Genomic DNA, 13719 nt, shown 5'->3' on the forward strand with positions numbered 1-13719 from the left:
GACAAAACCAGCATCATCATGGAGGTTCGCCAGTTTGACCAATATGTGGTGAAAGTTGACGGTTCAGGAAGGGTTACTCTGCGCAATAGGAAATTCCTGCGAAAGTACATTCCTGCGTTAACACCGCCACCAAGATTGACGATCGATGGTGATATTGGAGTGCAGAGACCGATGGTTTGGTGGAACATCATGCACACCACAACCCGACCAGTCACAAGGAGGCTTATGGCCCATCCATTACTAGCCCAATGCCACCGCAACATCCCACCGTCAACTCTGATGCCACTCCACAGCAGCCACCTGCTACGTTTCCTGTTGAATCACCCAGGGTCAACCGAAGCCCTCCTGGCCGTCGTCGGCTCTTTGATGATGCTACAACCCCATATATGGCTATCGAAGGCCACACACAAGGAACCTTTGCGCAGGAGGACATTCGACCCATCATGCCTGCGCTACACCGACTCCACCGGTCCATCGTTACCCATTTACACACAAGTCACCTGTCATGCACACAAGCCAATATCCCCCATATTACCCCTCAATTTCCAATGTATCTAGGTCCCCATCCAAATCCCATTTAAACCTGTCCCACACCACCACCACGGCGATGCCACTGTCTTTCCTGGGAGACCATTCCACGCATTAACTACTCCGAATGAAAGACCCCTGCCTTAAAACTGTCCTGACATCTTTTTTACCCTTAAGCTCTCTGGCCCCTGGCCCGAAAACTGTCCATCCTGTAAAAACACTGCACTGCACCTATCTTGTCCACACCCTTCGTTTTCTTAAACATCTCAATCAGATGTTCTCGTAATCGCCTCCTTTATCATGGACTAGCATGGGTACTCGTTGTTGCCCGGTGCTGTTTTCAACATGTTGGCATTTTGAAGAAATCAAACGTTAATTTTATTTTTTTTTGGTGGGGGCCTAAAACATTTCCCAACACCCACGAAGGAATGGGATCGGGGATCATTGAATGTTCCCTTTCACATAGCTCCAAAGCCTTAGGCACTATAGAGTTAAATTTTTAAAATACACTTTTTTCAATTTTGTTTTGCCAAAAACACCCCCATCCTCCCTGGAACTCATTGATGAACTGAATGATGAACTCAATGATGAACATTGATGAACTCAATGATGAACTCATTGATGAACTCATTGATGAACTCAATGATGAACTCATTGATGAACTCAATGATGAACTGATTGATGAACTCAATGATGAACTGATTGATGAACTCAATGATGAACTCATTGATGAACTCAATGATGAACTCATTGATGAACTCATTGATGAACTCAATGATGAACTCATTGATGAACTCATTAATGAACTCAATGATGAACTCAATGATGAACTCATTGATGAACTCAATGATGAACTCAGTTCATTGTCAGTTCATGAACTCGTTACCCCATTGTCCAAATCAATGATGTAAATTATAAATAACAGTCTGAGTACTGATCCCTAAGGTACCCCATGACTTACATCATCCCAACAAGACATCCTCCCACTCACAGCCACTCCTTACACCCGACCAGCCACCATACAAGCCTTCACCTTAGCTGACAACCTCCTTCGTGGTACCTTATCGAATGCCTTCTGAAAGTTAAGATATATTACATCCACTGCACTTCCCTCATCTGTCCAAACAGAAACTACTCCAGAGAACTCCATTAATACATTTATTAAACACGAGCAAGTACAACCCATCGCTTCACTGATGGGAATATTATTAATAGGGAAGGAGGCGGGGTGGGAGGGGAGTGGGAGCAAGGAGGGGTGGGTGAGCAAGAAAGGGAGTGAGGCAGTGGGAGAGAGTGAGGAAGGGGGGAGCGAGGAAGGGATGGGGGGAGAGTGAGGAAAGGGGGAGCGAGGAAGGGGTGGGGGAGAGTGAGGAAAGGGGGAGCGAGGAAGGGGTGGGGGGAGAGTGAGGAAAGGGGGAGCGAGGAAGGGGTGGGGGAGAGTGAGGAAAGGGGGAGGGGAGTGAGGAACGGGTGGGCGGGGAGTGAGGCCTCACCACACATCGCTATACACTAGAGGAGGGGGGGTAGCAATGAGGTTGGGGGGGGAGAGGGGATGCCTGGTGTTGGCTTAATGGTTGGGGTGGTGGGCTTGAGATTATAGTGTCCTGAGTTCAAATCCTGCTCGGACATTGAATTAATACCAGGTGGGGTTGACTCAGCCTGTCATCCTTCTGTGGTCGGCAAAATGAGTACCCGCTTGCTGAGATGATTGAGCCATTCGAGTATCCTGTGTCGGAGTGGCGACCCGTCCAGCATTGTGTTCAATAGCCCAGGAGACTGCTTTGGCAGCACTGATGTTCTGTACAGAGTATGGTCCCGATGGATGGATAGAGAGGGAGGGGGTAGTGGTGGGGAGGGGAAGGGGGTATCTGGACATGTGTTTGAGTGGGTGACTTAAGGGAAAGCAGTGCCCTTATGCCAGCATTAGTACAGGATTGAACGAAATTGGGTACATTAAATCAGACACGCATCAAGCATTTTCCCAGGCCGACCCCACAAGTTGGGAGGATATGCTAGTTCTTCATTGTGATCCTCACAGACTCACTAAAATCTCACTCACTAAAAAATGATCCTCACTAAAAAGAAAAGTGCAGCCTTCGAGGCTCCCTCCATCTTTGGGGACAATCAAACAAACAATTCTGCAACAGCCTTCGGGGCTCTGCAACCTCCAATTAGAGAGCTGAACACTGAACAGGCTCCTCCCACCCAGACTGTTGGGAGGTGTTGACACATCAGTCGAGAATGTCTAATCGGAATTGACTTTGTATTGTTGATAGCTGTCTATTAGACTGTTCTTCATCTTTACCTCTTTCACTTTGTGCGAATTTCACTTGATGAGAGCACAACAAAAAGCTTTGTGGTTTTCTTTTTAGTCTGTTTTATGGTAAAGTCCTTCAAATGTCTCTGTTGAAGTCTTGTAGTTGAACCAAGCATCTTTTTGTATATTATTACAAATACCATAACTCAAATTTTCATAACCCTAATAGCCCCCTCTAATATTTTCACAACTCCACTACTTTAATGTCCGTTCTCGTGAAATTTGGCCTTGTATAATCTTTCTTCGCTTGCAGTTCTTCAGAGGGAAGGCCATCACCATCTTATATTGACTTCCACATCTATCAAAGCTATTTTCTAAGGGCAGATTTGATCCAAGGGAGGTGCTCTGCAAGCCAGTTCCTGCGTGTTTGTCTGCTCTACCCGTGGTTTGAGGTACGCTGCAAGGTCTACGGACTCGACTGGCATGCTGGGAGACATGGTCAGTCTACATTGGGTACTGTTCGACAAGGCTGTCTCATTTAACCATAGCATTTACAATTTTGAATGTCTTCATATCATGAGCCTTTTGAAGGTTTGATTTGTGATGTCTCGCAACACAAGAGTCAGTTTGGTGTGCAGTAACTGCATCGATCTTAGTTCTTTTCAAATTACAATCCTATTACTAAATGGTTGGCAATACATTGGTTTCTTAAAAGTCACGTGAATGAAATATTGTTATGAATCTGGAAACCATTCGCCTTCACACATACAGTTGACCCAAAGTTTAGTTATTTCGTTGAGTTTCTGTGGATAGTTAGAATCTCTCCCCTATGTCTAATGGGAATTTCATGTGTGCTGCGAGTTTCTTTCTAGTTCGTCTTCTGTATTAAATCCCCCTCCACTCCTTCAGCGCCATTACGCACGTGTTCAAGTCCATGGACATAGGTGGGGGTGAGATCACCTCAGGGTTGACTCCGCCCCAGCAAGATGGAATGTTCCCCTCGTCCAATCGGGGGTGAGATCACCTCAGAGCCGACCCCGCCCCAGCCAAATGGAATGTTCGCCTCCAATGAGGGGAGGACACCGATCGCCCGACCAATCCGGAGGCGAGTTACCTCAGAGCGGATCCCTCCACCCGCCTGGGGGAAGGATAAGAAGGGTGGCGAGCTGTTTCAGCGGCGGTGTTTTTCGGGGTTCCTTGGTGGTCGGTGGTTGTGTTGGTGCTAGTGGTGGTGGTCGTGGCGGAGGTGTTTCGTGGTGCTCGTGTAGTCGATTGTCGTTCGTGGCTAGCCAGATCGTTCGTGGGATCCTGGCTGCGCTTGTTGGATTCTGGGTCGTGGGTTCGAGTCCCACCGTGGTGGGTTGTGTTGGAGCGTTCGAGCTGGGGATCCCCGTTCCTGTCCACGGACTCCGAGCTCCACAAGTGCGAGTCGGTAAAACCGCATGAGGCGGCCAGGTACTCGGCCAGACTCTGACCCTCAGCTCACCTTCCATCCCGAGCTGAAGGGCCAAATAAAGACCCACGAGGTCCATTTATTTTTGGGTGTGCGTGTCTGTCTGTGGCCAGTCTGATAAGTAGAAATCGTTTAAGTGATTGCCATTGTACATTTGCCTACAGCTATATTCGTGATTAAGTCTGATCTGTGTTTCCCTCCCTATTACCTTGTAAATAAATAACTGTTAAATGTTCCAGTTCGTTGTCTGTGTTTTATTTCATTGACCTAGTATGGATCGGGCTTGAGAATGAGGGAGGCCAATTGTGACGTAAATTGTTATTTGGACCGGTGCGGCTTTGGTAATTCCCGCTCGGTTATGCCGGATCTGAGTCGGTAACAGTGACTCGGTTCAGGCAAAGCCGGCCGAGGGTGTGGCTTCCTCGATAGCAAGACCGCGCAGCTAATTAGGTAAATTGAAATCAGACAAAAAGACCCTAACCGCGAGGTCGAAATATTGGCGTCCACGGTCCATTAAGCGACCCGTCGACTTCGGAGTTATCCGGAGTGACGACCTTCAATTCCGGGTGTTCGGAGGGGAGACACCCCAACTGCTCCGTCGTGCGGTCGTCCTCGCCACCGAACCCCGGCACCACAACAATATTTAAGCAGAATTGTAGGTTTATAACTTCAGTCAGCACAAAGGTTCGATTGCTCCACTATCTTTTTTCCAAGGTTTTTTTTGAGCATGGGTATTGCTCAAAAAGGTCGACTAATCTGAAGATAAGATTAATTTCGGGACCAAACCCTTTGAGGGCACACCACATGAACAGCCAACGTCTTATCATGTCCTTTTTCACTTTGGTACTTATTTTCTTAGCTCGTTTAACTTTCACTTTAGCTATCCAGTGTATTGCAAGACAAACTAGAAAGAGCAATCAACGATTGCAGACCCTTGCCAAGACTTTTGTAGTTTTATTGTACGTAGAGTGGGGAGAACAAGTATTTGATACACTGCCGATTTTGCAGGTTTTCCCACTTACAAAGCACGTAGAGGTCTGTAATTTTTATCAGAGGTACACTTCAACTGTGAAAGACAGAATTTAAAACAAAAATTCTGAAAATCACATTGTATGATTTTTAAATAATTAATTTTCATTTTATTGCATGAAATAAGTATTTGATCACCTACCAACCAGTAAGAATTCCGGCTCTCACAGACCTGTTATCTTTGTCTTTAAGAAGCCCTCCCATTCTCCACTCATTAACTGCATTAACTGCACCAGTTTGGACTCGTTATCTGCATAAAAGACAGCTGTCCGCACTCAATCAATCAGACTCCAACCTCACCAAAATGGGCAAGACCAGAGAGCTGTCTAAGGACATCAGGGACAAAATTGTAGACTTGCACAAGGCTGGGATGGGCTACAGGACAATAGGCAAGCAGCTTCGTGAGAAGGCAACAACTGTTGGTGCAATTATTAGAAAATGGAAGAAGTTCAAGATAACAGTCACATTCCTCAGTCTGGGGCTCCATGCAAGATCTCACCTCGTGGAGCCTCAATGATCATGAGAGGTGAGGGATCAGCCCAGAACTACATGGCAGGACCTGGTCAATGACCTGAAGAGAGCTGGGACCACAGTATCAAGAAAACCATAATTAACACACTACGCCGTCATGGATTAAAATCCTGCAGCGCACGCAAGGTCCCTCTGCTCAAGCCAGCGCATGTCCAGGCCCGTCTGAAGTTTGCCAATGACCATCTGGATAATCCAGAGGAGGAATGGGAAAAGGTCATGTGGTCTGATGAGACCAAAATAGAGCTTTTTGGTTTAAACTCCACTCGCCGTGTTTGGAGGAAGAAGAAGGATGAGTACAACCCCAAGAACACCATCCCAACCGTGAAGCATGGTGGTGGAAACTTCATTTTTGGGGATGCTTTTCTGCAAAGGGGACAGGACGACTGCATCGTATTGAGGGAAGGATGGATGGGGCCATGTATCACAAGATCTTGGCCAACAACCTCCTTCCCTCAACAAGAGCATTGAAGATGGGGCGTGGCTGGGTCTTCCAGCATGGCAACGACCCGAAACACACAGCCATGGCAACTAAGGAGTGGCTCCAGAAGAAGCATCTCAAGGTCCTGGAGTGGCCGAGCCAGTCTCCAGACCTGAACCCAATGGAAAATCTTTGGAGGGAGCTGAAAGTCTGTGTTGCCCAGCGACAGCCCCGAAACCTGAAGGATCTGGAGAAGATCTGTATGGAAGAGTGGGCCAAAATCCCTGCTGCAGTCTGTGCAAACCTGGTTAAGAACTACAGGAAACGTCTGATCTCCGTAATTGCAAACAAAGGTTTCTGTACCAAATATGAAGTTCTGTTTTTCTGATGTATCAAATACTTATTTCATGCAATAAAATGCAAATTAATTATTTAAAAATCATACAATGTGATTTTCAGGATTTTTGTTTAACATTCCATCTTTCACAGTTGAAGTGTACCTATGATGAAAACTACAGACCTCTACGTGCTTTGTAAGTGGGAAAACCTGCAAAATCGGCAGTGTATCAAATACTTGTTCTCCCCACTGTATATTATAGACGTACTCGCATTCTAATTGTACATACTTTATGGAGGTACTCGGTTGAAAAAAAGATAACGTGTCCTACTGGCTACTACAAGCGAGCATTTGTGGCCTATGTTAGCACAATCTGTGTGGACAAATAAACAAACAGACAAACAAGCAGACAAACGGACCCAGATGCAATTCCCTCTCCCCTGGCAAGGGTAATAGCAATTTGATCGGCCTTGCATTCCTTCAGCTGATATAAAAGCTGTGAGAATGCAAATAAATGCCCCGGTCAAAGCACTAGCCACCTTCTGAAAAGACAAATGTGCTGTGCCACAAAAGTGACTTTCGAGTGTTTATCTCATCACTAATTGTTTTTCTGTCTGGGTAATGTTTAAGAGCATCGTAATCGGTAACTATCCACAACACGAAAATCATAAGGGAAATTCCACATGATGGCAGGTTTGCCTAATTCTTCTTAAAATGCACCAAATGCCAGAAAAGTTCCAATGATGTAGATTGAGTAGTATGGCTCTCACATGCAATGCAGTGAAGATAAAATTGAGCTATCAATTTTGATAAAAAGTGGACTGATTAGAGACAATAAAACGCATTGGGACAGTACCCCTGGGCACTCACCTGGTTGTGGCTGGATAAGATAACCAGGGAACCGCTAGTAGGCATGGATGACCCACAAAATATGCAACGGAGAAGTAAATACCTTTGGAATTTTTACCCCATGCGGTCTTCCACCCCACGGGGTCTAAGCGCCGCTCGCGTTCTCTCTTTTCTTGTGTACAGTTCATTTGAACGTCTATTTCTCCATTATTCGTTAACAGAATTCGATGAAAATTGACAGGCATATACTAGACATATGCGCAGGCATTAACTGAGCCCAAAGTGCGATTGCGGCCCTTCGGGCTGAGGAACGGCCCATTTTGACCCATTTTCTTAAAATTGTTATTTCTCGGTTATTAGTGGATGAAACGGTTATTCTTGGCTCTGCGACTCTGTTTAATGGTTTCGAGTGTCCCTTGAGAGACAAAATTCTTCACCCGACGGTGAGTTCCAAGATATCCACTGGCAACATCAAGGACAGTGGTCTGGAAGGCACTCCACAACTCTTCAGGGTCCTCCAAAGCACCAGACCCCCCAAATCCCCACTCAGTCTGTTCACAAACTCCTCAGCTACCCTCTCATCCTTGAGCTTGCCAACATCCAGCCTAGGCTGGGATGGTACCATTCTCTTGGATTTAAGGTGCAACTTCAGAATTGCTGCAACAAGCCTGTAGTCGGTATTGAGGAACTGAGCACTCAGGTAGACCCTGCAGTTCTGAACCATCCTACAGCTACCACCAACGAGCACATGGTCATTCTTCTTTGCCACACCACCAGCGTTCGAACACCAAGTCCAGTGATGGGCCTGTGGGTGCTGGAACCATGAACCAGCCACCCTAAGTTCATGACTTCTTGCAAAGTCAAGGAACTTAGTGCTATTCCGGTTCATAGTTCCAGACCCATCGGGACCAACACAAGTCTCATAACCATCCCTATCAGTTCCAGTCGATGCATTGAAATCCCCCAAGAAAAGAAGAGTATCTCGCCTAAAGTACTGATCAACCACAGACTCGAGCGTGGCATAGAATGTGTCCTTCACGGTGACATCACTCGCCTCAGTCGGAACATATACAGAGACGAGCGAAACAACACCCAAGGAGTGACGAATCCTTAGTCTCATAATACGCTCGTTGACCGGTTACCTCAATGACCATTGGAATCAGCTTCTTGGACACAGCTACAGTAACTCCTTGGGCATGGTAACCATCAGAGCGACCAGACCAATCGTAGGTGAAACCACCTGCCATGATCTCGCCACAATCATATCTCCGAACCTCAGAAAGTGCTGCAATACCAATGTTCAAACACTTGAGCTCAGATGATAACAGAGACAGGTGATCATCCTCTATTAAGGATAGGACATTCTACACACCAACTGAAGGGACCGCCTCAGGTTAACCCAAGGAGACCACAATCTGGTAGACGACACACACTACCACAATCTGACCCACGAAGGTTAACCCGTAGTTTTCCTCCTATCATCAAAGAGTGGGGGTCCCAAAAGATTTGCCCCGATACCGTCATCCGGTGAGCTGCCCTGCGGAGGGCAGCTGCACAGGAGGGACTCCCACAGATTGGGTTTTCATTTTTTTTTTGTGGTAAGTTTTGCGGAATTAAGGGTTTTACGGTGGCCAGAGTGCAAATCCTGCCACCAACATCCTTAAAAAAAAGTAACCTAACAGCAGAAGGATATCCGAAGACACAGTTGGGCACTAGATATGGATGGCCCTTGGCTCACAAGGAGCTCCTCTTCCCTTTGACAGGTTTTGTTTTTAATCCTGCTGGGTGTCCATATCTCTACACCCTCCTCACCAGGAAACCTGGTGGGGGAGACGGTTTAGTCGCCACCACCAGTTTACATGGTACCTGTAAGCAAGTCACATATCTCGTCTGGCCTGACCTGACTGTCAAAAGGCACTCAGTAGAGCGCATACCTCTGCCAGGTTCAACAGTTTACATTTTGTTTCCCACTGATGGGCTGTATCTGAACCAAAATTAAATCCACTTGTTCTTGTCACCTAACCAACTCATCCACCTAGTTTTGTGATAACTCGTCCACAACTTTTTGAGATATAATGATGTGTATAGTTTTTGGCCTTATCTATCAATTTTGGAAATTAGGCCTGTGTTGAATTTTTGACCAATATTGACCTCAAACATAATAGGTGCTTCAATTCAGTAAGCTGATATGCAAATAATCTTCAAATTTCAAGTCAATCGGATGAAAATTGACAATTTCAGAAATTTGGTCGATGTTGACCTTTTGACCTAAGTAAACCTCAAAAATAATTGGTGCTTGACTTCAATAAGCAGATATGAAAATGACAATAATATTGTTTTGTTGCATGAAACAAACCAAGTTTCATCCATTACCACCAGGTCTTCTTCCTCCACCTGTTATCACAAATAAGGCCATGTGACTTCACTATACATTTTATTGTTCATTGATAACAACTTTAGGACATTTATTCATTAATCACATATTCAAATGTTGTTAATACATCTTCATGCGTGAAAAGACCCATCCTTCTGAGCTCGAATCACTGCTCAATATATTAGAGGTATCATATGGAGAAAAGCACTTTACTTCTTCAGGTTCATCTGGAACAAGGCACTGCTTTTTTTCTGTTGCCGAGATGAATTCTGGGCTTGTGAAAGATTGAATAAAACTGTTAAATGTAGGCACCATTGTCGAGGCAATGCTATCCGATGTCAAATATGGCAAATTAACACACACATCTGGGTCGTTCATTATCACCTCATTCTGCATCAAACCTATGCTCGTCATTTGTGCAAGCTGCTGATGATGTTCATGCATACAACAGTTATCAGGGAATGGTGCATTAGCCGTGGAGTCTAAAATTTTGGAAAGCAATAGTGGATTGACTGGACTGTGTTTCAGATCAACTCTGGTAGAAGGATAGACTAAGTTAGTCCCTAAATCTGTTGCGTTTTGCCCATCTATAGTACACCTGAAACCATCGTGTTGAGAAAGATTAATGTTTGATGGCTCATTGTGCAAGGTCAACAGTGAAGTGCTGGTTAAGGGAAATAGTTCCTGACATTTTGTTGGCTGTATGTTGGGGTGCATAATATGAGATGAAGTAGTTTTTTGGTCAAGACCAGTGTGTAATGGAAGGTCATACGCCATTGAATCCGGAGCCATTGTATTCATGTCAAATGCATGACACATATTGACAGGCAGAGGCCAGGAAGCTCCTTCGGTGGTAGCATTAGTCACACCTAACTTTTGACTTTTCAATGTATTTACGAGTTGTTTTACGCATGTGGAGGTCACTCCACCCTGAAATGAGAACACAATATACTGCACTTCTTTATCGTCATAGAAGAAAGATTATATACTACAGCCAAGCATCACATGCTGCTTTCACAAATATTATATTACCTGCACTAACTACCTTGCAAAAATTATGAAATTAAAACTATTTATACAGTTCAGATAATAAAAGGAAAAGTCAATAAAATTCTCACTTTAAAAGAACTTTTCTCAACTGAAGGCAACTTATAATGGGAGATTTTAATACTGTCAAAAACTACCATATTATAGAAAGATGATGAACCTTGAAAATTCGAAAATGTTTATCTTTGTTTAAATGCAATGATCAGAACAGTATTGGTGGAAGATGTAAAGAATAAATAAAGGAAAGATTCCAGATTAACGATAGGGTGATTATCAACAGGTGTATTTGGCATAAAGGAATGGACCAAGTTAGGAAGAGTATAAACGAGTCTGATGCCCACTGCTACCTCATTGTCTCTCCCTTTTCTACCTCTGAGCTATTTATATATCGTTGTGGTTTTGGGCTCCTCGGGATAAAGAGAGATACTCTCAGTTTAAACTTGGTTATTTCGTAGTGTATCGTTTCGTTAAGTATCTAAAGTCTATCTCAGCAGATATGCGTTGCGAGTGTATAGATCGATGTCTGATACATATTCTTTTCTGCTTCCACACTCTCGTCTGCATTAATTTCCTACATCACACAGTGCACACAGCACGCACCTCAGTTGCCTACTCCCTGCCTTCAGCACAGCAGTCATCTACTCCCTGCCTTCAGTGCAGCAGCTTCACCCTCCATACCGACCCTCCTCAATAAGCTCTGGAAACTGCCTCAAACATGTTTTGTGCATGCAGTTCGTGCCAGGTGGCACATCCATCATAATTAGAAGTGACACCCCACCAAAAACTATTTTCTAGCAACGTTATAAGCAAGACTCGCAGAAAAGCAAGCCGGATCGTCGTGGGGATTGCAATAGGGATGCGACAATCACGGGCAGAGGAGGTCTCCCAGATTTGAGATTGCACCAGTGAGGAGAGCGGGGAGCCGAGAGCAGAGCGGGAGAGGTGTGTATAAAAGGTGGTGCAGATGGGCGCACTGGGTTCTCTTTCTGTCCACACGAGCCTCTTCTCTGTTGCTGGATCATTGAATCTGCCTGAAAGCTCGCACAGTCCACTTTCTTGTCCATCTGGTTTCGTCTTGTATTCTCGCATCTTTCCCTTTCTTTCGTTCTTTAATCTTTTCACTTTCCGTCACTCTCACTCTCGCACCTCTTTCACCTTCACACCTCACACATCCTTCACCTTTCGCCCTTGCACACATTTATCTTGAATCCCAATCGCTACACTTTTGCCATTTGACTGCATCGCCAACCCCCCTTCAACTTGTGCACCTCCAGCGTTTCATGCCAAAACGTGCACCGAGTTTGCGCCATGGACATTTCATCATCGGGCGCACGGAGAAGCACAACACGTTGGCAGCATCGCGGGAGGAATGAGAGCAGAGCGTGAAGGGGTCCGAGGCAAAGGAGCATTTTGTGCAGACCATTGAGTGGCACTAGCTCAACCGGGCTAGTGCATGGTGTGCAGGGACTCGACATGTCCACATCTTCTTCTTCTTTCCTTATCTCGCATCTCCATCTTTCCCCTCACTCATCACACTCTTTCGCATCAGATGCATGTTTGGCACCAAGTAATGTCGAGTGCTAAGTGACACAGTGCAAGTATCCAATGGTGTGAGCATCGCTTAGGGGATAAGGGATATTGTATGCATGTCTGTAAATATATGACTGCAAACTGCTTCATTTGTAAATCAGCACCATGGTTCAGTAAAGCCTTGTTGAGTAAAAAAAATCTACAGAAAGTCTACACCTTTTATTGCATTATACCCTGGAATTAAATTGCATTCGATCAGACATTTTCCACCTTTATTTACACATCATAGCCCAGAACTTCCAAGTGAAAAACATGAGCCCCAAGGAACTTTCAAAAGACCTCCAGGATAAAGTTGTGAGAAGACACAGATCTGGGGATGGGTATAAAAATATTTCAAAGGACTTCAATATCACTTGGACCACAGTCAAGACAATCATTAAGAAGTGGAAGGTGTATGGTACCACCAAGACCCTGCCTAGATTAGGCCGTCCCTCCAAACTGGATGAGCAAACAAGGAGGAGACTGATCAGAGCCCACCAGGAGGTCAATGGCAAATTTAAAAGAGCTACATGCCTTTATGGCAAAGACTGGTCACTGTGTGCATGTGACACCAACATTCCAAGCACTCCACAAGTCTTGCCTGTATGATAGGGTGGCAGAAGGAAGCCATTACTTTAAAAAGCCCACCTTGAGTCCCGTTTGAGGTATGCAGAAAAACACTCCAGATATTCTGAAGCCATGTGGAAAAAAGTTTTGTGGTCTGACGAAACCATGATGAAACATTTTGGACTAAATGCAAAACGTTACGTTTGGTGCAAAACCAACACAGCACATCTCAAAAAGAACACAATCCCTACTGTGAAGTATGGTGGTGGCAGCATCATGTTATGGGGATGTTTCTTATCAGCAGGGTCTGGGGGACTTGTCAGGATAGACATGAAAATGGATGGAGCACAATACAGAAAAATCCTGGAGGAAAACCTGTTGCCCTCTGCAAGAAAGATGAAATTGGACAGACGAAGTTCACCTTTCAGCATGACGATGACACGAAGCACACAGCCAAAGCTACACCGGAGTGGCTAAGGAACAAAAAGACAAACGAATGTCACCCCCAGGGTGACCAGTATCTTGCCAAAATGTGAACATGAGTGACTGATTTATTCGATTAAAGTTACTCAAAAAAATAAGGGTTTCGTCGACCTTGATGCTTGACCTTTTTGTGACCTTGACCTTTATGTTTTCGTACGGTTAATGGTATCTCTCCAGGACCGTTGTACATGAAATATCAAGAGATTTTGATGAGAACTGAGGAAATAAAATTTTCATGAAAAATCCGTTTTTTCGTCATGACGTCATCAAATGACGT

The 13719-nt window shown here is 44.9% G+C and overlaps 1 protein-coding gene across 5 annotated transcripts in view; it reads right to left on the reverse strand.

The window, feature by feature from the left end:
• Positions 1 to 9825: 9825 nt before the first annotated feature.
• The window catches only part of LOC147030796 (uncharacterized), a 37819-nt gene continuing 33925 nt past the window's right edge, over positions 9826 to 13719 (reverse strand). For 4 of the 5 annotated variants that reach the window (XM_085875213.1, XM_085875214.1, XM_085875216.1 and 1 more), the window contains exon 7: positions 9826 to 10706. In XM_085875213.1, the coding sequence (XP_085731339.1) occupies positions 9897 to 10706 (810 nt within the window). In that variant the 3' untranslated portion in view covers positions 9826 to 9896. Of the gene's footprint in view, positions 10707 to 12611; positions 13433 to 13719 lie in introns of those variants that run through there. The other variant, XM_085875217.1, reaches the window with a different exon arrangement.

The sequence above is a fragment of the Eptatretus burgeri genome, chromosome 3 (assembly GCF_056783735.1).
Source record: "Eptatretus burgeri isolate ZD-2024b chromosome 3, Ebu_testis_v1, whole genome shotgun sequence".
NCBI classification, from domain to species: domain Eukaryota; kingdom Metazoa; phylum Chordata; class Myxini; order Myxiniformes; family Myxinidae; genus Eptatretus; species Eptatretus burgeri.